Source organism: Vipera berus (genome assembly GCF_964194415.1).
Source record: "Vipera berus genome assembly, chromosome: W".
Taxonomy (NCBI): Eukaryota; Metazoa; Chordata; class Lepidosauria; order Squamata; family Viperidae; genus Vipera; species Vipera berus.
Window position 1 is genome coordinate 773,460 of NC_138210.1, and position 24,660 is coordinate 798,119.

The following is a 24,660-nucleotide window of genomic DNA, read 5'->3' on the forward strand; positions in this document are numbered from 1 at the left end:
TATGGTTAACCATGTAGATGTGGAAAGTGCATACTTACATGCTCCATTGCAACATACTATTTATTTAAGAATACCACCAGGACTGACTAATGATAGAGACCATGATTGTTGGAAGTTAAGGAAAAGCCTGTATGGATTAAAACAATCTGGTTATGAGTGGAATAAATGTATAGTTAATGAGTTGCATGCGATAGGTTTTGTAGCCAGTGATGCTGATCCATGTTTGTTTAGGAGAGAACACAATGGACTATTATCTTTTCTTCTATTATTTACTGATGATATTGCAATCATAACATAAACTGAGCTAGAAGCAAAGAACATTATTTCAAGGTTGCAAAACAAATTCACTATTAGGAACCTTGGAGAAATAAGCCACTATTTGGGGTTAGATATTGTAAAGACAAATAGAGGTTTTAAGGTTTTGCAAGCCAGTAAAATATCTCAGTTATTAAAGAGATACAACATGGAAATGTGTAAACCAGCAAAAACTCCAATGGCTATGGATTTCAAGGACACTAATGTTGAGAGTCCTGTATTTGATAGGACTATGTACCAGTCTTTGATTGGTAGTCTTATGTATCTGAGCAATTGGACTAGACCTGACATTTCCTACTGTGTCAACCAATTGGCTAGATACAATAATGAACCAACTGTTAGACAGTGGCAAGCAGCTAAACGAGTATTGAGGTATTTAAAGCAGACTATTCACTATTCCTTATATCTAGAGCCAAATCATGAGTTAATCCTCACAGCATATGCAGATGCGAGTTTTGCCTCTGAGACAAGCACTCGTAAATCAACTTCAGGATTGGCTATAATGTTGGGTGATTCTTTGATTGGATGGAAATCCATCAGGCAAAAGCACATAAGCCTGTCTACAATGGAGGCTGAATTCTCATGTCTTTCAGTGTTATGTACAGAACTGCTAGTGTACAAACAATTACTGTTGGATATGGGTTTAAATGTAAAAGATCCATTTATTGTTTATGAGGACAATCAGGCTGCGATAAAGATGGCAAACAATGCTGCAGTAAGAACAAGATCTAAACATACAGATCTTCGTTATCTAAATGTAAGACAATGTGTTAACGATAAATTAATACAGCTAGAGTATTGTTCATCTGATGTGAATATTGCAGACCATTTCACTAAAGTACAAAGTGCTGTGAAACACAATGCTAATTGTGAAAGAATGTGCATAAGATTGTAAGAGGTTATATATTGTTCTACCCAAAGGGGAGAATCTTAGGCATATGATGATAGCATACAATGTTGGGTTGAAAATATATTAAACTATGATGTTGTAACTTTAAGATGTTAATTAGCCAATGGGTGTGTAAGTGTTCTCATGGCCATAAGAGGGAGCTAGGAGCGTAGCTTCTCTCTCTCTGAATTCACTGCTCTTAACTATTACTGTTTTTGCTCTGTTTTGCTGTACTATTGGTTTACTACTGTGATAAACCTGTACAACTGTGTATTGACCTCTGGACCGGTAAGAAGACTTTGTATTTTGGATTACTCCTTGGACTGTTGCTATTGTGTATGACCTGGGCTGTTTATTTTTGACTGTGCATTTTTTGTTTTTACACCACCTCAAAAGTAAAATACTTTTTTGTTCTTCACAACTCAAGTGTACTCTTGTGGTTACTGTGTGACTCTTACTGCTCTCAGTACCCTTCCTTGTCTGTGTAACTCTTTGGAAGCACAAGGAGACCTCTGCACAACAATTCCTTAACACCTGCTCCCTTAGCTATTAAAATGAAGCCATGATACAATTATAAAACAGACCACCAAAATCACAAATCATTCTGCTGAATAATTGACAATTAAAAAACTAGTACTTAACAATTTTGACTGACTAGCCAATTATTGTACCAACAAAGAATTGCCAAAAGAAAAGAGTGGTCAGAATAGATTTGTTCAGTAGTTTCAGGTCTTTTTGTTGGACAATGAAGGGACATACCACACCACAGTCATGCGACAAAAATGTGGGTGCTTCGCAGTGTGCCCACTCTTATAACTGCAGGAGTGCAAGTTCCCCCCCCCCAATGCTGGGAGGCCTTGGCCAGCTAGGCCTACTGGCATGTGGAAACCTGCTGTGGGCCAGGAGGCCTCAACTGGGTAGGACCACTGATGCAGAAGCCTTCCCTCCACCCCACCACTCCAGGAAAGCTTGAGCCTTCTTCCCACTGCACAGGTCCACTAACCTTCCCTTTCCATGCAGCTGCTAATAAGCACCAGCCCTCACAATGTTCTGAGGCTCTTTCTACCTTTGGAGACATTGCAAGACGAACACTAGGACATGAAGGAGTCTTGCAATGCTTTCTAGCCTTCAGAATCTTCACAAGGGCTGGTGTTTGTTTTGCAATGTTTCTGAAGGTAGAAAGAGCCTTGGAACACTGTGAGACAAGTGTCAGCCCTCATGATGCTTGAGGCTTTCTACCTTCAGAAATATTGCGTTGGCTAGCTTTTTACAGTAGCTGTGCCTCACAAAAGCTGGGCATGCTTCTCAACAGCTGCACAGAAAGGGGAGGTAAATGAACTTGCCCAGTTGGGTGGGAGGAAGGCCCATGCATTGGTAGGCCCAGTGGCCTGAGGCCAATGTGCACTGAGCCTCCCCCATCTTCTGAGGTTCCCCTGTGGAGTCACATAATGACCCATGTAGTCACTTCATGACCGCAATGGGGGGGGTGCTGGGATTGTGGTCGTTGAGTGAGGCAGTCACATGGGTGCCTTGCTTAATGACCACAATGACTTACAACCCAAATTGCAGGCTTAAGTCCACTTAGTCTCCTCTGCCCATGGTTCCAGAAAATTATTGGTATACAGGTAGTCCTCGACTTACAACCACAATTGAGCTCAAAATTCCTGTTGCTAACCAAGACAGTTAAGTGAGTATTGCCCCATTTTCCAACAATTCTTTCCATAGTTGTTAAGTGAATCACTGCAGTCATTAAGTTAGTAACATGGCTTCCCCATTGACTTTACTTTTCAGAATTTTGATTATGTGACCATGAGGATGTTGCAATGGTTGTAAGTGTGATAAATGGTCATAAATAACTTTTCCCAGTGCTGTTGTAACTTCAAACAGTCACTAAATGAATGGTTATAAGGGCTACCTGTAATTTCTTGGAATTTTGAGAACAGATGAAAATAAGCCCAGTCAGAAGTAAAACAAAGAAACTTGTCTAATTTCCCCTCTCACTTAAATCCATGATGTAGCTCCATCCATTTGCAACTATTCCCCCCCACCCCAATATATTAAGGCCATTGGCCACTAAAAGATTGTCTACATCTTGAAGATAATATGAAGTCTACCTTTGGCTAGTTTCTGAAGCTGATATCTGCCAACAATTTTCTTAGCTAAATTTATAAATAGAACTCATTATTTTAATCATGTTACTGTCATCATTCTGCTACATCAATATTTGTCCCTTACCTAATAGATAAGGATCCACTTCATTCCAATCAAAGGAGGTCAGTGGAGCACAAAAATCAGAATTCTTATTGTTGTTCAGCAGACATTCAAGCCTGGTCTCTGTTTCACCCACCTGAACAAAAGATATCAATATATGCTTGTCATCAGATTGAGTCAGTTTACTTATTTAAAAGAGTATGGATTCCATAAAATGTAGGGAAAAGGCCATTCTGTGTATTATCCTGCAAGTTCTCATGCTTTTTCATAATATTTCATTGCATCCAAAGAGCAAAATCAGAGACAGTATATAGTTTTCCAATTACAATTATTCAATTCTTCATTATATTAAAAATATAATTCAAACTCGTGACATCACGTGACGTCACACAACGTATTGGAGCCTTTTCGCCATTGCCGGCAATGGGGTAGGAGCTGCTTCCGGATGACACATCCGGCCCGCGGGCCGAAAGTTTGACACCCCTGACTTAAAAGGGAATTCCTTCAAGCAGCAGGATTGTACTTCTACCTGAACCCTTAACATCTGCTCTAATAGACTTTAAGGGGGCACAGAATAAAACCTGTGAGATTTAAAAACCCAAATTTGATACTCATAACTCTAAGACAAGTCTGTATTTATAACCATACTCTTTTTTTTATCTGTAAATATATATTTTTTAGTAGTTGCGTCACAGTTTCTATTGTAGGAATGAGAGAAACTGTGAACGAAGAATGGAATGACAAATATACAGATATTTCCACTTTTTCAACACAATTTGAAATTTACATTCTTCATGGCAAAAATTATTATTTTTTTTTTAATTATTTAAACTTGTATACCGCCCTATTCCCGTAGGACTCAGGGCGGTTTACAGGGAAAAATTAAAAATGCATACATACAAAGTTAAAATCAATTAAAACTAAAATTAAATTAAGTCCCTGAATTTAAACTAAAACCCCATTAATAAATAATTAAAACCCCTCAGTCTGGGCCAGACAGCTCAAAAAGCCAAGTTTTCAAATCCCTGCGAAATGAGCGAAGGTCGGGGGCAGTCCTAAGCTCCGTGGGAAGATGGTTCCAAAGGGCCGGCGCGCCCACAGAGAACGCCCTTCCCCTGGGGATAACCCGCCGGCATTCCTTGACCGGCGGTACCCTAAGAAGGCCCTCCCTGTGGGAGCGCACGGGACGATGGGAAGTTGATGCCGGCAGCAGGTGTTCCCTTAGATAATCCGGACCCAAGCCATTGAGAGCTTTATAGGTCATTACCAGCACCTTGAATTTCACCCGGAGGGCAACCGGAAGCCAATGCAGCTCACGGAGAAGAGGTGTTACACGGGAGTATTGGGAAACTCCCATAACAACTCGCGCAGCTGCATTCTGCACCAGTTGAAGCCTCTGAGTGGTCCTCAAGGGCAGCCCCATGTAGAGAGTGTTGCAGTAGTCTAGCCGGGAGGTCACGAGTGTATGGGTGACAGTGCGTAGGGCATCTCGGTCCAGATAGGGCCGCAACTGGCGCACCAGACGAAGCTGGGCAAAAGCCCCCCTGGTCACGGCTCCTATATGGTCTTCAAAATTGAGCCGTGAATCCAAGAGGACGCCCAAGTTGCGAGCCCTATCGAGGGGGGGTAACACCTCACCCCCCATCATTAGTGGTGGAACAACCTGGTTTATCCGAGATGCCGGTATGTACAGCCACTCAGTCTTGGCAGGATTGAGACGAAGCCTGTTTCTCCCCATCCAAACCCGGACCGCTTCCAGGCAACGGGACATCACATCGAGTGCATCACTGGGTTGGCTCGGGGTGGAAAGAAAAAGTTGGGTATCATCAGCGTACTCATGATACCCCACCCCGAAACCACGAATGAGCTCACCCAGCGGTTTCATGTAGATGTTGAACAGGAGGGGAGAGAGAACCGACCCCTGAGGGACTCCACAAACGAGAGACCTTGGGGCGGACCTCTGCCCTCCCGTCAACACCGACTGCGAGCGGCCCAGGAGGTAGGAGGAGAACCACCGTAGAACAGTGCCTCCCACTCCTAACCCCCTGAGACGCCACAGTAGGATACGATGGTCGATGGTATCGAAAGCCGCTGAGAGATCTAAAAGGACTAGGACAGAGGAACATCCCCTGTCCCGAGCCCGCCAGAGATCATTCACCAGTGCGACCAATGCCGTCTCCGTGCTGTACCCGGGCCTGAAACCCGATTGGTACGGGTCAAGATAATCCGTTTCCTCCAGGAACAGAGGAAACTGATGCGCCACCACACTCTCAACAACCTTCACCAAAAAGCGAAGGTTGGAGACTGGACAATAGTTATTTAAAACAGCCGGATCCAGGGCAGGCTTCTTGAGGAGGGGCCTCACCACCGCCTCCTTCAAAGCAGTGGGAAAGGTACCCTCCTTCAAGGAAGCAGACATTACTGCTTGGAACCAGCCTCGTGTCTCCTGAGCCGCATAGACCAGCCAGGAGGGGCACGGGTCCAGTAAACAGGTGGTGGAACTCAGTCTCCTCATGATCCTGTCCACGTCATCGGGGGAAACAGGGTCGAACTCAGTCCAGGTAACATGCTCAAGACCGCTTGATTCCTCCATTCCAGACTCTGCCCAGTCAGAGTCCAAACCGGTCCGGATCTGAGCGATTTTATCCACCAGATGATGACTAAACTCCTCAGCCCGTCCCTGTAAGGGTTCCTCCCTCGTCTCCCGATTAAGGAGAGAGCGAGTCACCCTAAACAGGGCGGCTGGGCGATTATCTGCGGACGCGATGAGGGCAGCGAAGTAATTAGACTTCACCGTCCTCATCGCAGCGAGGTAAGACCTTGTAAAGGCTCTTAGTCGCAATCGGTCAGATTCAGACCGGGTGGACCTCCAACCGCTCTCTAGACCCCGTCTCCGACGCTTCATCTCGCGGAGCTCCACGGAAAACCATGGAGCCCAACGGGATCTGTGCCGAGTCTGGGGTCGCAAGGGTACAACACGGTCGAGTGCCTCGGTGGCCGCCCTTTCCCAGGCATCCACCAAGGCATCGACCGGGCTGTGAGTGAGGGAGACAGGTAAGGACCCAAGCGCCATCTGGAACCGTTCTGGGTCCATTAGGTGCCTGGGACGGAACCACCTGGTCGGTTCCACAGCCCAGCAGCGGGGGGTGGCACAATGGAAGACCAGCCGCAGGAGATAATGATCGGACCATGACAGGGGGACAGCAGTTGGCGAGCCCCCTCCCAAATCATCCAACCATTGTCCAGATACAAAGATCAGGTCAAGGGTGTGACCCGCCCCATGGGTCGGGCCCTGAATTACTTGGGTCATGTCCATGGCCGTCATGGAAGCCATGACCTCCCGAGCTAACTCTGACGACCCTCCCAGGGAAGGCAGGTTGAAGTCACCCAGAACTATAAGTCTGGGAAACTCCACTGCCAACCCTGAGAGGGTGTCGAGCAGCTCAGGCAGGGCCGTTGCCACACAGCTGGGCGCCAGGTATGTAAGCAACAGGCCCAACTGAGCCCGAGGGCCACATCTCATGAGAAGGGACTCACTCCCGCCTATCTGGACAATGGTGGTCTCCCGCGGACATAAGGTCTCCCGTACGACCACCGCCACCCCACCGCCCCTACCCTGAGCTCGAGGCTGGTGCAGCACACAGAAACCCAGAGGGCAAAGTTCAACCAGAGGGACACCACTCTCTGGGCCCAACCAGGTCTCTGTAATGCATGCCAGATCCGCGTGTTCCTCCTCGATCAATTCCCGGACGAGGGGAGCCTTGTTCACAACGGGTCTGGCATTAAAATACACCAGTGTGAGCTCAGGGTCCTGATCCCCCTCACCCCCAGATACAAGGGTACTAACCGGAGGGTCGGAACACGCCACCGCTTGGAGACAGCGGGGGCGCGGTCCCGGATATTGATAAGGCCCTCCGTGTAACAGCCTGCTGCCATTCCCAATCGTCGTGGGGATTTTTAACCCCACCCCCATACCAACGGAACCAAAAGCCCACGCCCCCAACCCCATCTCACCAGGAACTATTGTAGGCCCAGACTGATAGCCGGTTGATGAAGCCCACCCCAATTCCCTCCCAGAAGTTTCTGATAACGCAAACCAGTCTTTCATTTATTACACGTCCTATGAGGTGTTGAGTGTTCATTGCGTAGTATCATCACCATTTATCCCTTGCAAACCCCTTTTAGTGTTGCTTCTGTGTTCTAGCTATTGCTTTTTTTCTTTCTTTCTGTCTTTTCAACATCCGTCTCCCATCATACAGCATCCACCTCTCACTTTCTTCTACTTCCCATGTTTTTCTTTCCATATTTCTATAGTACATTCTTGTTCCTTCAACATTCTTAGACACAAAAATAGACACAAATTGAAATCCACTCTGTTTGTGTTACAAATAGAAGTTTATTAGACTTCAGAACAAAGTCTAAAAAGTAATGGTTTGCAAAGTGTGGTGGATTCAGGAAGGCAAACAATGTAGCCAAACACTGAACCACACCCCAAATTCCAAAATCACATATTATTATACATCCTATCACGACGCCCCATTTCCTCCCCCATGGCCCCATTGGTTTAGGCTTTGGAGGTTACAATCTATCAGAAGTGCCTAAACAGAATACATTATCTCTGCCCCTGTTTGCTTACATTATACTAATAAGATCCCTCCCCTACCATCCTGTTTCTAGAGGAAAGATGTCTCCCATCTTCTACACCTGCCAGGGGTACCAGGCACCAGAAGGTACTTAAAAACAATTCCTAGATGGTGACTCACAATGGGCCCCATGGTAACTCCTGTTTTCCCCCTCCTCCATTTGTGGCCTGTATTTTTCCCCATATACTCAAAGTATCTACTCAGGCAATTGATTATAAAATGATTATTATAAAATATAAAATATGATTACATGATAATACTAAAAGCACATATATTTTTTATTTTTAAATTTCCTCACTACTTCCAGTTATTTTTCACAACATTAAAGCTTGTGTTAAGGCATACAATTCACACGTTTGAGCTGACCCTGTTAGTGGCAGTCTCCCTGCTTCCAACAATTTTAATACATACAATTCACAAATCTGTGCAAACCAACTTAAAAACAACTTTCCTGTTTCTCCTATTATCCATTAATTCACTGCCCATCTGCCACTCTGGCCTAACTTCTGTCTTTTCTGCTTCCACAAGTACAGCTTCTATCAACTTTACATGAGCTCACTGTTTCCCTTAACTATTAATCAGTCCTCTTCATTTCTCTTCTCCAAAGTATTCAAGACTCCATAAGCATATTTGGAGTCAGTGTATATATTCTCCTTCTCCCTTCTTAACAACCTCAGAACTTGCTGTAAGGCATAAAATCCATAGGTTAGTGCTGACTAAGGGAGGGAAATTCTCCCAGCTTACACTCACATTTTTTTTCTTCCCATCTACTGTCACACCTTCATTATGTCTTTCTTTGTCTTTTTCTTTTTGTTTTCCCAACTACTTTGCTATGAACAAGTGGATATCTCCTTTCGGCTTTCTGATTAAAAATTACCCACAATTAACAAACACCAAGACTTCTCAAATGTCAACTTTAGACAAAAATGCCATTGGCTGCCTCTTTTCCTAACAGTTTTAAATACAAATCGTTAGTCAAAACAACATAGCCATTCACAATCCTAAAAATCTTCTCAACTCCTTCCCTGTTCCAAACAAGGAGAGAACCACAATTCCCCCAATTCTCTCAGATATCACCCTCCATCAATGTGTCCTGCACACAGACACGAAAAATAAAAAATAAATAAAACAAAAAAAACCAACTCCACAAAAAGATAAACAAACCCAATGAGAGATTCTGAGCCACTGAAACAGTTTTATATCAAACTCTAGTATTGCTTTTAATATAAAGTTAGTCAAATTCCAATTTAACCAGATTCCATTCAGATGGAAACAAACTTCCATCAAGTAGGCCAAAACATGTACAAATCTAAGCAAAACAATCCAGAGTAATTTCTTTAGGGTGATGATATATATACAGGTCTAACTAAAACTCAAAGATTTCCAAAAAAGATTGTCCAACAATTACTCTCTCCTCTTTTGGGTAAAAACCATTGCAAGCTGAAACTGCAAGAGTGGGCATTAGATTTCACAACCACCCCGCTTCCTCAAACCGGAATTCTAAGCGGAGAAAAAAAAATAGTTAAAATGACCAGCCCCCCTCTTCTGTCTGTCTCTCTCACTCTTAAAGTAACACGGGGGGGGGGAGAGAGAAAGAGACTGGAGGGGAAAAAAGGTAAATTTTACAAAAATCTCACCACTAAAAAAAAATAGTTTGCTCTCCTTCACATGCATTTTCCATAAATTCACATCCTCCATGAAACTCTTCTCATGCAAACACTTGCTATTGCTTTTCCATTTACAACAATAAAATCTGCAGTTTACTGTTCCTTTCACAGCCTGGGATGGGGGTGGTGGTGGTAGGTGGGTTTGAGGGCTAACACACACACATTTACATATCAGCAAATTCGCCGCGACCTGAAGACTTGGCTATTTGAACTTGCCGGCCTGGACTGAGGGACTGGGATTTTAGATTTTAAATTTTAAAAATTTTAAATTTTAGTATGTGTTTATTGTTTAGGACTATTTGATTTAATCTCATTTTAATTTTTATACATTATGTGTTGTTTATAGTGTTTTAATTGCCCTGTACACCGCCCCGAGTCCTTTCGGAGAGGGGCGGTATATAAATCCAAATAAATAAATAAATAAATAAATAAATAAATAAATAAATAAATAAACTCATTCACTTCTATTCTATAACTGCTTCCATACATAATTTCACATACAAAAATTTCATTTCATACTTTGTCCAGGCAAATCATACATTGTTAAATAAGGCCTTTTTGTTTGGTGTTATCAGAGAGGGTTTTAACCCTCTTGCAAGTCTTGGAAATAACACAGAACAACAGACAGACAGACATATATACACAAATACTAGTAAAACAACAATTATTTAGACATATGGCTTGTCCTGAAAGCGAGAAAAATCATGAGGTAATTCCAACCAAACATGGTTTTTAAAGGGCCCTTTAACCATCTCCTATTTTTTTCACCATTCCAAGTTCATGTTCTGTACCAGCCTGCTACCGGCCTTGCAGAAAGGCAACCCCTGTACAAACGGCAGAGGCTGGAAAGCGTCTGTGGCTGGAAAACGTCTGCCAAGTTTATTACACAAACAAACAACAAAACATGAAACAAGATACCGGAGCTTTGATCCTCAAACGGAGCGGTTGCTTTCAGCAACCAGCCCTTCCCCAAACACTCCCTTTATTAGAGTTCAGGGCGTGGCCTCCCTGTGCCTCCTTCCGAGGAGTCCCACAGCCTTTCTCTGCTTGCTCCTGCTTGACTGCCTCCTGCGTCGGGCGTCCTTGAACAGGGCCAGCTGTGGGTCATCATCATCCGCACTGTCGGGCTCGCGCAGCTGAGAAGAGGGGCCTGGCTGGGGGCTCTGCGAAGCCTCCAAGCCATCATCAGCAAGTTCGTCTTCAACACCCTCCTCCTCCCCCTCGTCTGAGTCATCCGAGTCATCCGACCCGGCTGCCGGACCCACAGGCTGACCCTGAATCACAACAGTTCAAGCTTAATGTTCCAAATGTCCAAATATATATATATCACAAAACAAAACACAAAGATCAATTTGTGGTTTGAGGCCAAAACAGGCCTCCCCTTTTAATTAAAAGGAGGGGAACATTTATGGTTACTTCCAATTTATCCCACCAACTTCAAAAGACAGTGGGGAAAGACTAAAAGGAATATTGAACCTGGGGTCTTTTGCAGGTGTGAAGGGGGAGGGGGAAAGTAGCAGCCTCCTCTCCTCACCTCTGACAAAGGGGAATTGAATAGTCCAAAGAGCCAGATTAAAAGAAAAAGAGAAAAAAAACTTGCTTTCAGTTCTTTGAATTTTCTTTTCTTTAGGTTTACAACAACTACTACAACAATTGCCCATCTTCTTGAGAGTTTCCCTGATTATGGTTCCCTGAGGTTCTTGATTTAACGGCCACTCATAATTCCCAACACCCGTTCGCTTCCCTTCGGGCTGGCCTTCCCCTTCACAGGAGCCCTTTCAAGCTCCACGTTGGGCGCCAAGATTGTGATATTTGAAAACCCAAATTTGATACTCACAACTCAAAGACAAGTCTGGTTAACAAAAACAAAGATTTATTGAAAAGAAAATTGAACATAAAAAAAAGAAAAGTGGTTGCAAGTGCGGCCTCTTAGACCCTTCCCAAATGGATTGAGTTCTCAGAGAGCAAAGAGCAGTTTTCAAGCTATGCATTTTATACTCTTTCACGATACACGGCACCCCTAAGAAGCTTAAGTCATTCTTTGAAGTTGCTTCACATCTCTAAAAGTTCTTTGAAGTTGTTTCACATTTCTAAAGGGTCATCCTGACAATTTCCGTACATCCGTCCCTATCTTATCTTGTCTACTTGTAATTTTCACCTTGGGCCGATGTTCCTTTCTTACTGATAGTAAGTTCCTGTCTCCTGGGAAGCTTTTAGCAAGTCATAATACATTGATTTTACTGATTACCATTTGTGAGTCACTTTTATGGGCAGGATACAGATAGCCTCACACCTTGGTATTACATTTTGTACAATTTATAAAAGAATAACCTTTATTTATTTCCTTTAAACCCAACTGCATGAATACATTTCTTCAGTTCATGTAATTTTGGATTTAACTAGAGGTATCAGCAGGTGGAGTAGCCTTCATAGTCAATAAAAGAGTAGGAAAAGCAATACTGGGATACAATCCTCAAAATGACAGAATGATCTCAGTTCGAATCCAAGGCAAACCATTCAATATCACAGTAGTCCAAGTCTATGCCCCAACCACCAGTGCTGAAGAGGATGAAATTGACCAGTTCTATGAAGCCCTACAGCACCTTATAGAACTAACACCAAAAAATGATGTCCTTATCATCATGGGGGATTGGAATGCTAAAGTAGGAAGCCAAAAGATAACTGGAATAACAGGCAAGTTTGGCCTTGGAGTACAAAATGAAGCAGGGCACAGGCTGATAGAATTTTGTCAAGAGAATACGATGGTCATAGCAAACACTCTTTTCCAACAACCCAAGAGACGGCTCTACACATGGACATCACCAGACGGTCAACACAGAAATCAGATTGACTATATGCTCTGCAGCCAAAGATGGAGAAGCTCTATACAGTCAGTAAAAACAAGACCAGGAGCTGACTGTGGCTCAGACCATGAGCTTCTTGTTGCAAAGTTCATCATGGGGGATTGGAATGCTAAAGTAGGAAGCGAAAAGCAAGGGAGAAAAAGAAAGATATGCCCAATTAAATGCAGAATTCCAGAGAATAGCTAGAAGAGATAAGAATGCCTTCTTAAATGAACAGTGCAAAAAAATAGAAGAAAACAATAGAATAGGGAGGACCAGAGATCTTTTCAAGAAAATTGGAGAGATGAAGGGAACGTTTCATGCAAAAATAGGCATGATAAAGGACCAAAATGGCAGGGACCTAACAGAGGCAGAAGAGATTAAGAAGAGGTGGCAAAATTACACAGAAGAACTATACAAGAATGAGGTTAACGTCCCTGATAATCACAATGAGGTGGTCACTGACCTCGAGACAGACATCCTAGAATGTGAAGTGAAGTGGGCCTTAGAAAAGCTGAGCAACAACAAAGCTAGTGGAGGAGACAGTATTCCAGCTGAGCTATTTAAAATCTTAAAAGACGATGCAGTAAAAGTGCTACACTCAATTTGCCAGCAAATTTGGAAAACTCAACAGTGGCCACAGGATTGGAAAAGATCAGTTTACATTCCAATTCCAAAGAAAGGCAGTGCCAAAGAATGTTCAAACTATCGCACCATTGCACTCATTTCTCATGCTAGTAAAGTTATGCTTAAAATCCTACAAGCCAGACTTCAGCAGTATGTGGATCGAGAACTACCAGAAGTACAGGCAGGATTTCGAAGAGGCAGAGGAACTAGAGATCAAATTGCCAACATACGCTGGATCATGGAGAAAGCTAGAGAGTTCCAGAAAAACATCTACTTCTGCTTCATTGACTATGCTAAAGCCTTTGATTGTGTAGATCATAACAAACTGTGGCAAGTCCTTAAAGTGATGGGTGTACCAGACCATCTTATTTGTCTCTTGAGAAACCTATATGTGGGCCAAGAAGCAACAGTGAGAACTGGACACGAAACCACTGATTGGTTCAAAATTGGGAAAGGAGTCCAGCAAGGCTGTATACTGTCGCCTTGCCTATTTAACTTATATGTAGAGCACATCATGAGAAAGGCAGGGCTAGATGAATCAAAACTTGGAATTAAGATTGCCGGAAGAAATATCAACAACCTAAGATATGCGGATGATACCACTCTAATGGCAGAAAGTGAAGAAAAACTAAAAAGCCTCTTGTTGCGGGTGAAGAAGGAGAGTGCAAAAGTTGGGTTGAAACTTAACATTAAGAAAACCAAGATCATGGCATCCGGCCCTCTCAATTCCTGGCAAATAGATGGGGACGAAATGGAGGTAGTGACAGATTTTATTTTCTTGGGCTCCAAGATCACCGCAGATGGGGACTGTAGCCAAGTAATTAAAAGACGCTTGCTCCTTGGGAGGAAAGCCATGGCAAATCTAGACAGCACACTAAAAAGCAGAGACATCACCCTGTCAACAAAAGTGCGTATAGTCAAGGCTATGGTCTTCCCAGTTGCAATGTATGACAGTGAAAGTTGGACCATAAAAAAGGCTGAGCGCCAAAGAATTGAGGCCTTTGAACTCTGGTGCTGGAGAAGACTCCTGCGAGTTCCTTGGACTGCAAGGCGATCAAACCGGTCAGTCCTAGAGGAGATCAACCCTGACTGCTCTTTAGAAGGCCAGATCCTGAAGCTAAAACTCAGAAGATGGTAGAAGACAGGATGGCCTGGAGGAACGTTGTCCATAGGGTCGCGATGGGTCGGACACGACTTCGCAACTAACAACAACATCAGCAGGTGGTGATGAATGGGGGAAATGACAAGAACAGTGTTGTGCCCTACACATACAAAATGGGTGCAATACTGCTTTCATCTTTTTGACAAAATGTCAGCTCTTCTTGGCTATAATTTAACCTCAAACTGATTTCCTTCTTTAAATTTGTTTTTAACTATATTCAATGTACTGTATTATTCATTGTGATTATGATAAAGTCAATGTTTCTTTTTTAGGGGGAATTACTGTTATATAAAGTACTTTCTGTAAGCAATCCTCTCATAAAATCTCACAAGAGACTTAAACTTCAATATCTTGCAGCAGATTTTTGTGGTTTTATATCCCACAGATACAAGGAATATAATCTTATATGCATAGACACAGGATTATATTATTTTTGCTCTTCCTTTCATGAGATAAGGACAAATATCAGACTTCAAGGGTCTACCTTAATTTTTAAAACAGATCATAAAGGTCTACTAACCAGAAGTACAGTGGATATAAAAAGTCTACACAACCCTGTTAAAATGCCAGGTTTTTGATATGTAAAAAAAATCAGACCATGATAAATCACTTCAGATTTTCCCCCACATTTAATATAACATACAAGCTCCACAATTCAATTAAAAAAACAAACTGAAAAGTTTTAGGGGGGAAATATTGCAGTAAGGTGTTTGCATAAGTGTTTAAACCTGTCATAAGTAGAGATGTGGCTGTCTTCAGGATTGACCAATCACATTCAAACTGATGCTAAACAGTAGGCAGTACACACTGCCCATCAATTAACGTGACTGTGATCAAGCCCATATAAAGTTCAGCTGTTCTAGTAATATTTCTCTGACATTTACTCAGTTGCCTCTTACAGTAAAAGCCATGGTCTTCAAACATCTTAAAACCATCAAAGGGATCTCATTGTTGCAAGGTATCAGTCAGGAGAAGGGTACAAAAACATTTCCAAGGCATTGCATATACCCTGGAAGGCAGTGAAGACAGTTATCAACAAGTGAAGAAAATATGGCACAACAGTGATATTACCAAGAACTGGATGTCCCTCCAAAATTGATGAAAAACAAAAAAGAAAAGTGGTCAGAGAAGCTGCCAAGAGGCCTACAGCAACATTAAAGGAGCTGCGGGAATTTCTAGCAAGTCCTGGTTGTGTACTACATGTGTACAAACTCCTTTATTCTTCATATGTCTGGGCTGTGGGGTAAGGTAGCAAGATGGAAGCCTTTTCTTACAAAGAAAAACATCTGAGCCTGGGTACATTTTGCAAAAACCTGCATCAAGTCTAGCAAAAGCATGTGGGAAAATGTGTTATGGTGTTTTCCCCAAAATAAGACCCAACCAGAAAATAAGCCCTAGCATGAATTTCAGGATGATCGTAATATAAGCCCCACCCCCAAAATAAGCCCCAGTTAAGATTGTCAGACAGACACGCCTTCCAGTTCCGGATTTTCGGTGCCGCCAGATGCGTGAGGGAATCGCACGTGTCGCCTGGATTACTTCATCAGCGGGCCCCTGTAAAGGGGTTGAAAGTCACCCTGGAGGGGCGATGAGAGGGGGAGAGGTCTCTCCAGTCAGCGGTAGAAGGGCAGCAGCCCTCCCGTCGGTTTGGAGCTACTCTCCGAACCAAAGAAGAAAGAATCGGCCACTCCCATGGCCCATCATTTAGCCGTTTCCTGCCAAAGCCAAAAGCACAACAAAGCACTTGAAAACTGGGTGAGAATTGCCTTTTTGTTTTTCCTAATCTGTTTGCTCAAGATGGCGGCGCGTTCACACGGAATGTGCACAGTGTAGTGCAAGGGGCTAAAATAGCCTACACACGTATAGAGCTGTTAAACAGTGGGCTTGCAAGGCAATCTGAAATTACTAGTGATTTTCAGCAGTCACAAAACATACCGAACTGCATAGCGAGGCCTCCAGGATCTCCATGGATTGTCTTCGGGTTGGGGAGGAGACGACGTAAGCGAAAGAGAAAGGAGCGAAAGCAAAAACGTGGCTGCAGGGCTGGAATTCTGACTCGACTTTGAAGGCAGCCTTTTAGACCAACATTGCCGAGTCTTTTTCTGAGCAATGCCAGATCCCTCGTCCATAAAATTGACGAATTACAGCTGCAGTTAGCAGAAAGCAGGCTTCTCCATGAATGTTGTGTGATAGTTGTCACGGAGACCTGGCTACATTCAGAGATACCGAATGAAGCTGTGGAGTTGATAAGCCGAGTTTTTCACCGCTCTGAGAGATAAATGCTCCGGGAAGGGTAAAGGAGGAGGACTGTGTGTGTATATACACTGTGAATGGTGTGTTAACAGCAGATTGGTATACATGTATTGCTCCCCAGATGTGGAACTGATGACTGTTATATGTAGACCTTTCTATCTGCCTAGAGAAATTACTGTGGTAATTATTATAGCAGTTTATGTTCCACCTGATGCCAATTTCAACATGGCACTTTCTAAGCTGTATGACGTCATCACCAGGCAGCAGCAAACTCACCCAGAGGGCGCTCTTTTTTTTTATTGAAAAGTTTTACAATACATTTTATCTTTAACAATCCCTCCCCCCCTCCCTCCACCCAACCCTTCCTAACGCTCCCTAACCCTCCCCCCCACTTCCCCCCTCCGCCCTTCCTGACTTCCCAGAGCTAAATACAAGGTATAAAAATAAAAACAATCATAAACAACCATATGTTAACAACAATAAACTATTAAGTCTAACGCACTCTAGGTCATATGAAATGACTACAAGCAATACTAATATCACATAAAAAAAACTTATACAAATGCTAAATGAAACTTTTTGGTCCCATATTTGTTCTGGATATAATCAATCCACTTTTTCCACTCCATAATATAACGTTGTTGCGAATGGTCTTTCAAATAAGCCGAAATCTTTGCCATTTCCGCCAGGTCAGAAACTTTTAGAGTCCATTCTTCTATAGCATTGACGGTTAAAGATTTACAGGATGCTTTGGAAAAGCACTCACAACAAATAGCAGATATTATAGATGAAAAGATGGAAAAGCTGGAGGAGAAGTTTACAGCAATGAGGGCAGACATCTTGCCTGCACTTCAAGGTGTGGCTTCATGTATTCAATGCTTGGATGAAAAAATGGAAGATCTCAGCCAAAAGAATTCCAGATTAGAAGCAAAGGTGTTAGAGAATGAAAATGTGATGGATAAAATGGACGGTGATTTGACTCTGGTCCAGTACCACCAGATGGAGTTTGCTATCAGAATCAGAGGTTTAGGGGGGCGGAGCCAGCTGTCAGAGCGGGCGGCTGTGTGAACGGAGTTCTCTCCACGCACAACCTCTCACCCAGCGTTCGCGGGGGCTTTTCGGAGCTTCAGGAGGTCCTGTAGGGACATCCGAAGTTGCAGGCAGCCCGGAGAACCTTCATGAGCGGCGGTTCGTGTTGGAGATCCGGAGAAAGTCTGATGCGAGCGAACCGGGGAGAAGGAGGCCAGTAATGGCCGACATGAAGATCTGACAGAGGGACGGAGCTAGCACGTATGCAGCGGGACAACGGTAGAGCGGAGCTGACGGAGAGTATATCCGAATATTTAACAGGAAGCGCTTGAGAAAGAGGTACTGGTCTGAAGTGGGTGCCTCACGGAGAGGGAATAAGCGGCGATAGAAGTCTCGAGGGAGGCGTTTGGCAAAAACAGCAAGGAAAAGAAATTCGAAGACTATATGACTGCATTCTAGCTGGAGATAAATTACAACAGGTCAAAGTCTGATCTTGGAGCCTTGGAGACTGAACTCTGGATTGTCGGGCGTGGAAAGCGATCAGCTTGGTTTATCCTGGTCTATCCTGGTAAATTTTGAACTTTTGAACTTGTGAAACTTTTGAAATTTTACTCTACTTGTCACGGGCGGCCATTTGACATAGCAATTTAGTAATTGGAGGTTTGTTTAGTGGGACACCTACTGGTCTTTGACAGTAGAGGAAGACGGAAAAGGTGTCAATCTCTGCGCCGGAAACGGGGTAAAAAAAAAAAAAAAGAACGTGACTTTGAATATACCCAGACATATATATCATAGAATTCTATTATATAAATTGCTTAGTTGGTAATAAGTATCTGGCTGTAACTGTTATATATACTTTTTGTCATAGAGTTAAAAGGTTTATATAAGATTCAGGGTATTACATATTGATAAAACGCGTGTTACAACCGGGAAAACATGACAAGTATTTCGGGAACAACTAAGCCTAGCGCTGGCAAAAAGGCGGCAACACAGGGACAAGGGATGGCCTCAAGTCCCTCCAATCAGAAATCTATAGAGGATATGCTGCAAAGGGAAAGATCTAACTCAAATTCTTTTAAAGATTTACATGCCCTTTTGCAAAACTTACACGAGGTAATGGCCAAAAACCATGAGGAGATGAAGAGAGAAATAGGCCAAATAAGAAACGACACTGGTGAATTAAAGGGGAAAATCCAAGCGATAGATGATAAATTTGAAGGGATTCAACAACAATTAGTCAAAAATGAACAAAGACTTCAAGATATGGAAGCTAGAATGGAAAAAGAGGAAAAGAGAGTAGATGATTTAAATGAAACACTTCTTCAGGCTAATAAGGAGTTAGAGACAACAGTCATTTTTCTGGAAGCAGAAAAGGCTGCTCATTATCTACGCTTTCAAAATGTTCAAGAAAAAAGAGGGGAAGATTTGTTGGTCATGATGGCAGAACTGATGGCAAAGGCACTCGGTGTAGGGAAGGAGGAAATGCTGGCGGAAATTGATGAAACATACAGGGTTCAAACTAATTATGCGAGAAGGCACAACCTCCCAAAAGAAGTACATGTAAGGCTAGTTAAAAAATCAATTCGGGATGAGCTCCTGCATAGATCTAGAGAGGAACCATTAGAATTTCGGGGCCAACCAATTACCATCCTTAAACAGATACCTAAAAGGATGAGGGATCTGAGACGTGGCTATCAATTCTTAACATCTAAATTAATTAGGGAAAATGTAAACTTTAGATGGCTAACCCCAGAGGGTATTCTAGTCACGTGGCAGGATAGAAGGCATAGACTGGACACGATAGAGAAGGCAGAAGATTTTTACAAACTCCACTTCCATAGCCAAGAGGAAGCAGATTTAGAAGATCAAGATGGAAGGGAGGTAAGAGAAAGAGATACAATACGAGTGGCAATGGATGGGAAGGTCTTAGCAACAGAGGATGGAAGGAACAAATCTGGAGAGTTAACAGAGAAACATGGAGCCAGAGACAAGGAAGAGAGAGAGCCCCGAATCACGAAATCCACAAAAAACAGAAATAAGTAAGATGAAGGGAGGTGAGTGTAGTATTATGTCTGTGAATATTAATGGACTGAATTCGCCAGTGAAAAGGCGGAATTTTTTTAATAGGCTTATTCACCAACAATTGGATATCGTGGCAATACAAGAAGTCCATATAAAGGAACAACAAAAATATTTGTTAGTACAACCAAAAATAGGGAATCTATTCGTTTCCTTAGACCGACACAAGAAAAAGAGAGGAGTGGCATTATATGTAAACCCAAAATTGATAGCAAAACAAATCTATAACGATAAAGAGGGTAGAATACTGATAGTCGAGGTTGTAATAAATCACAGGAAGGTCATGATGGTAGAGATATATGCTCCAAACCATAACCAAGAACAATTTTTTAAAACACTTCACAATAAGATATGTAGCATTGATTATGAGGAGATCTGCTTAATAGGAGACTTTAATGCTATCCTAGATATAAATTTGGATTATATGGGTAAGACGCTTAGGAAAAAGAAGAGAAGAACTCTACCGAGATCTTTTCTCAACTTGGCTAATGACCTAAATATCCAAGATGTCTGGAGGGAAAGAAATCGTAAGGCTAGACAATATACATATTACTCCAATCGACATAACTCATGGTCTAGAATAGACATGGTATGGATGACGAAAGAAATTAGTTCTGAAATAGACGAGGTGCATATAGCGACAGGTACTTGGGCAGATCACAATCCTATTAAACTTAGCTGGAAAGGCTCCAAAAAAATACCCAGATGGACGCTACAAAGAGCAATTTTAAAAGAAGACGAATTCAAATCTAAGATGGAGAGAGAACTAAGTTTTTTCTTTAAGGAAAATAAAGCTATAGACACCTTGGTACAAAACAATAGGGATACAGCCAAGGCAATGATGAGAGGGGTAGCGAGGGCATACATGGTATACAAAAAAAAGGGGAAAAGACAACAACGGGAAAGATTAGAAGGGGAATATAAGAGTTTAGAAGTTATACTCCAACAAGATCCACAAAAAGAGAATATCAAACAATCTATGGACTTAATATTTTAGACAAAGAGAAATTAGCACAACTGAGAAACACGAAACAAATTTTTTTTGAAAACGCAAATAAACCGGGCCGTTGGCTCGCATATAAATTGGGAAAACAAAAGGGAAAAAACTGGATTTGCGAACTACGAGATGAGGAAGGGAGAATATTCCACCAGGAAGAGGAAAAAAAAATCATAGCCCAGGAATTTTATGAGCGTTTATACAAAGAAGATAGCCAGGTAAGTGTGGAGAAAATGGAGGAATATTTTCAAAAAGCCAAATTACCCAAGGTCACAGAAGATACCAGAAATATGCTAAACGAGGAAATTCGGCTATCTGAGGTGATAAAAGCTATCAATGCACAAAAGAACAATAAAGCATCGGGCCCTGACGGTCTCCCGTCAGAAATCTATAAAGAACTACAAAATATCTTAGCACAACCCCTAGTGGAGGTATTTAACGCAGTATTAGAAGGCGCAAGAACGCCTAAATCTTGGTTGGAGGCAAACATAACCCTTATCCCGAAAGATAATACGGACCATACATTAATCCAAAATTATAGACCCATATCACTTCTTAATTCGGACTACAAGATATTTACATCAATTATAGCGGAACGATTGAAACGATTTCTGAACGATTTCATACACGTAGACCAGAATGGTTTTCTCGCTAAGAGACACACTAAGCACAACATTAGAATAATATTAGATATGTTGGAGTACTATGAATTACATAGTGGACAACAGATGGCATTACTTTTTTTAGACGCCCAAAAGGCATTTGACAATGTTAAATGGTCTTTTTTGCACCAACAACTTAGCTTCATGAATATGGGTGAAAAATTTATAAATATAATTAGGGCAATTTATGACAACCAGGAAGCAAAAATAATTATTAATGGGGAAGCATCTGGGAAGTTTCAAATCCAAAAGGGAACACGGCAAGGCTACCCCTTATCACCATTGCTGTTTATATTGACACTTGAAGTATTAACGAGAATTATAAGAAACGACCCAAAGATAAAAGGATTAACCATTAAAAAGGAAACCTTTAAACTTGAAGCTTTCGCGGACGATCTGGTTTTTATTATGGAGGATCCATGTCAGACGGGACCAAATGTATTGGAAGAACTATCTAAATTTGGTGAGGTTGCCGGACTGCGAATAAACAGAAATAAGACCAAGATGATTGTTAAAAATATGACTAATAAACAAAAAGAAAATTTGGCTGGAATCATGGATATAGAAATAGTCAAGAAAATAAAATATCTAGGGATTAATATTACGGCTAGATGCACCTCACTCAAAAAAGATAATTATGATAATGTAGTGAATCAAATAAAAGGTGATCTGGAAAGATGGGGAAATCTAAAACTCTCATTATTGGGAAGAATCGCTGTCATTAAGATGAATATTCTGCCTAAAATCCTGTTTCTGTTTCAGAATATCCCAATACAACTCGATTCTAAGTTTTTTCGAAATTTGAATAAATTATCATTAAATTTTGTTTGGCAGGGGAAAAAACCAAGAATTAAATTGAAATATTTACAGGACACGAAGGAAAATGGGGGTTTTGGATTGCCAGACTGGGAATTATATTACCACGCCGCGGCTCTGAGTTGGATTAGAGAATGGGTAATTTTGAGAAATAGAAGACTATTAACTTTAGAGGGTCACGATTTGCAATATGGCTGGCATGCTTTCCTATGGACGGAGAAACAAGGTCTTTTCTCACATTTTCAAAAACATCGGATCAGGCAAGCGTTACTTAATACCAGGAAAAAAATTAGATCTCATAATTACACTAAAGTACCGGTCTGGCTATCCACCCTTGAAGCGATTGTTTACCCAAATCTATTTGATTTGGGTAACATAATTTCATACAAGGATATTCTGAATGAGGAGGGGGAATTGAAACTTAGGAATGAACTAGAATTACAAGGTATAAAACTCGATTGGTGGGCCTACTTACAAATCCAATCAAGATTTAGGAAGGATAAAAAAGAATGGGGGATATATACCTCTGAAACAGCATTGGACAAAATATTATTGGGACCAGACTCCAAACAAATAAAGAATTTATATAAATTGCTTTTGGGATATAAGCTGTTTGAAGAGCAAGTGAAGGATCCCATGTTGATCTGGGCCAACAATTTAGGACATAACATTGACTTAGGTACTTGGCAAACAATTTGGGACAGAAATAAAAGGATAACACTGGCCTCATCGTATAAAGAAAATTTATTTAAAATGTTTTATCGATGGCATCTTCCCCCAGCCCGTCTAGCAAAAATGTATACAACAGCATCTCCCAAATGTTGGAAGTGTTCTGAAGAGATAGGCACATACTTCCATACGTGGTGGTCTTGCAGTAAAACACAAAAATTTTGGAGAATGATTTGGATTTGGCTGAAAGAAATATTAAAACAAGATATTGAGTTTAGTCCAGAACTTTTTTTGTTGGGAATTACGAAAGAGAAATATCCTAAAGATGTGCTATATTTAACGATCCATATTATCACAGCAGCTAGAATGTCATTTGCGCAAAAATGGAAAAAGAATGAGATCCCAGGAGAAACAGAGGTTATTAGGAAAATTTGGGATTGCGCAGAAATGGACAAACTAACTTTGGAACTAAAGAATAAAGATCAATCAGACTATTATAGAATTTGGAACAGATTGTATCTTTGGAGGGATAAAAAGAAAGGTCTTTAATAGGTTTTACAGACTAGCTCATTGTCTTAAATATTCTGTTATTTCACTGATTTGTAACTTAAGTGTATTTAAGTGTATCTTTGATGTACATATATACATGTATATATATATATATTTGAACATTGTAGACAAAAAGGTTTGTCAGCCCGCTGGTACTGTGTCCAATGTTTTTAAACAATAAATTTAATTAAAAAAAAAGAATCAGAGGTTTAAAAGAGAATCCTAAAGATTTAAAGCAGATAGTCTCTGAGGCTTTGGAAGTGGTACTGGGACAGACAGCAGCTGAAATTGAGGGAAATATAGACAAAATCTTTCGTGTGAATTCATGGATTGCAAGGCAGAGGAAGCTACCTAGAGATGTGGTGGTTTATTTCACAAAGAGAGCAATCAGGAATGAAGTTATCCAAGTTTCTTATGATACTAAGCTTCTGGTTGCTGAGCAAGAGGTTTTGGTTTTAAAAGAGATTGCTCCAAGAATTTTAAGGAGAAGGAAAGATTTTGCTTTTCTGGCACAGGAACTTAAGAAACGCGACATCAAGTTTAGATGGGAGATACCAGTGGGCATGGTGGTGATGCATGAAGGCACGAGACACCGTTTGGTCACAGTGATCCAGGCACGTGATTTTTATAGCAATGTTTTAAAAGCAACCTCTTTACCACTTTTGGAATCTGCAAAGAAAAATGGCGAGGGAAAGCCTCAAGATGCTGAAGGAACACAGACAGATGAGAAAGCTACTGGAGGGGATCAAATTACAGCTTCATCGGAAGATGCCAGAGAGCAGAGGATGACGCGTGCTGCCTTGAGACGAGTGAGACAAGAGCAAGAGCAAGACCAGCAGAAAGTTATGGAACCTCCAAAGCGTACCTATAGCGAAGCTGTGGGAGGGGCGCGGCCTAAGGAAGTTAAGGGACTCTTGACAGACGTGCTCCAGAAGCTTCGGGCCGCCAAGGATGGCGACTAAGTTTCTAACTTGGAATGTCAATGGCTTAAACTCACCACAGAAGAGAAAGAAAGTTTTTCAATACTTAAAACAATTTAAGACTGATGTTATTTGCTTGCAAGAAACACATATTAGGGTTATGGACCAAAAGTACCTATTGAACTCTAGATTGGGTACACAATTTAGTGCTTCTGCAATGAATAAGAAAAATGGAGTGGTTATTTATGTCAAGAATACTGTGACAGCGGAGCTAATAGAAGCAGATAAACAAGGAAGATATAATAGATTTGCTGTTAGAAGGCAAAAAA

General features: G+C 41.7%; 1 protein-coding gene across 1 annotated transcript in view; it reads right to left on the reverse strand.

Moving 5' to 3' along the window:
• LOC308676848 (DDB1- and CUL4-associated factor 7) overlaps nucleotides 1-24,660 on the reverse strand; it is a 174,530-nt gene that overhangs the window by 39,035 nt on the left and 110,835 nt on the right. The window contains exon 3 of the mRNA XM_081342879.1: nucleotides 3,440-3,551. Within this exon, the coding sequence (XP_081199005.1) occupies nucleotides 3,440-3,551 (112 nt within the window). The remainder of the gene's footprint in view (nucleotides 1-3,439; nucleotides 3,552-24,660) is intronic.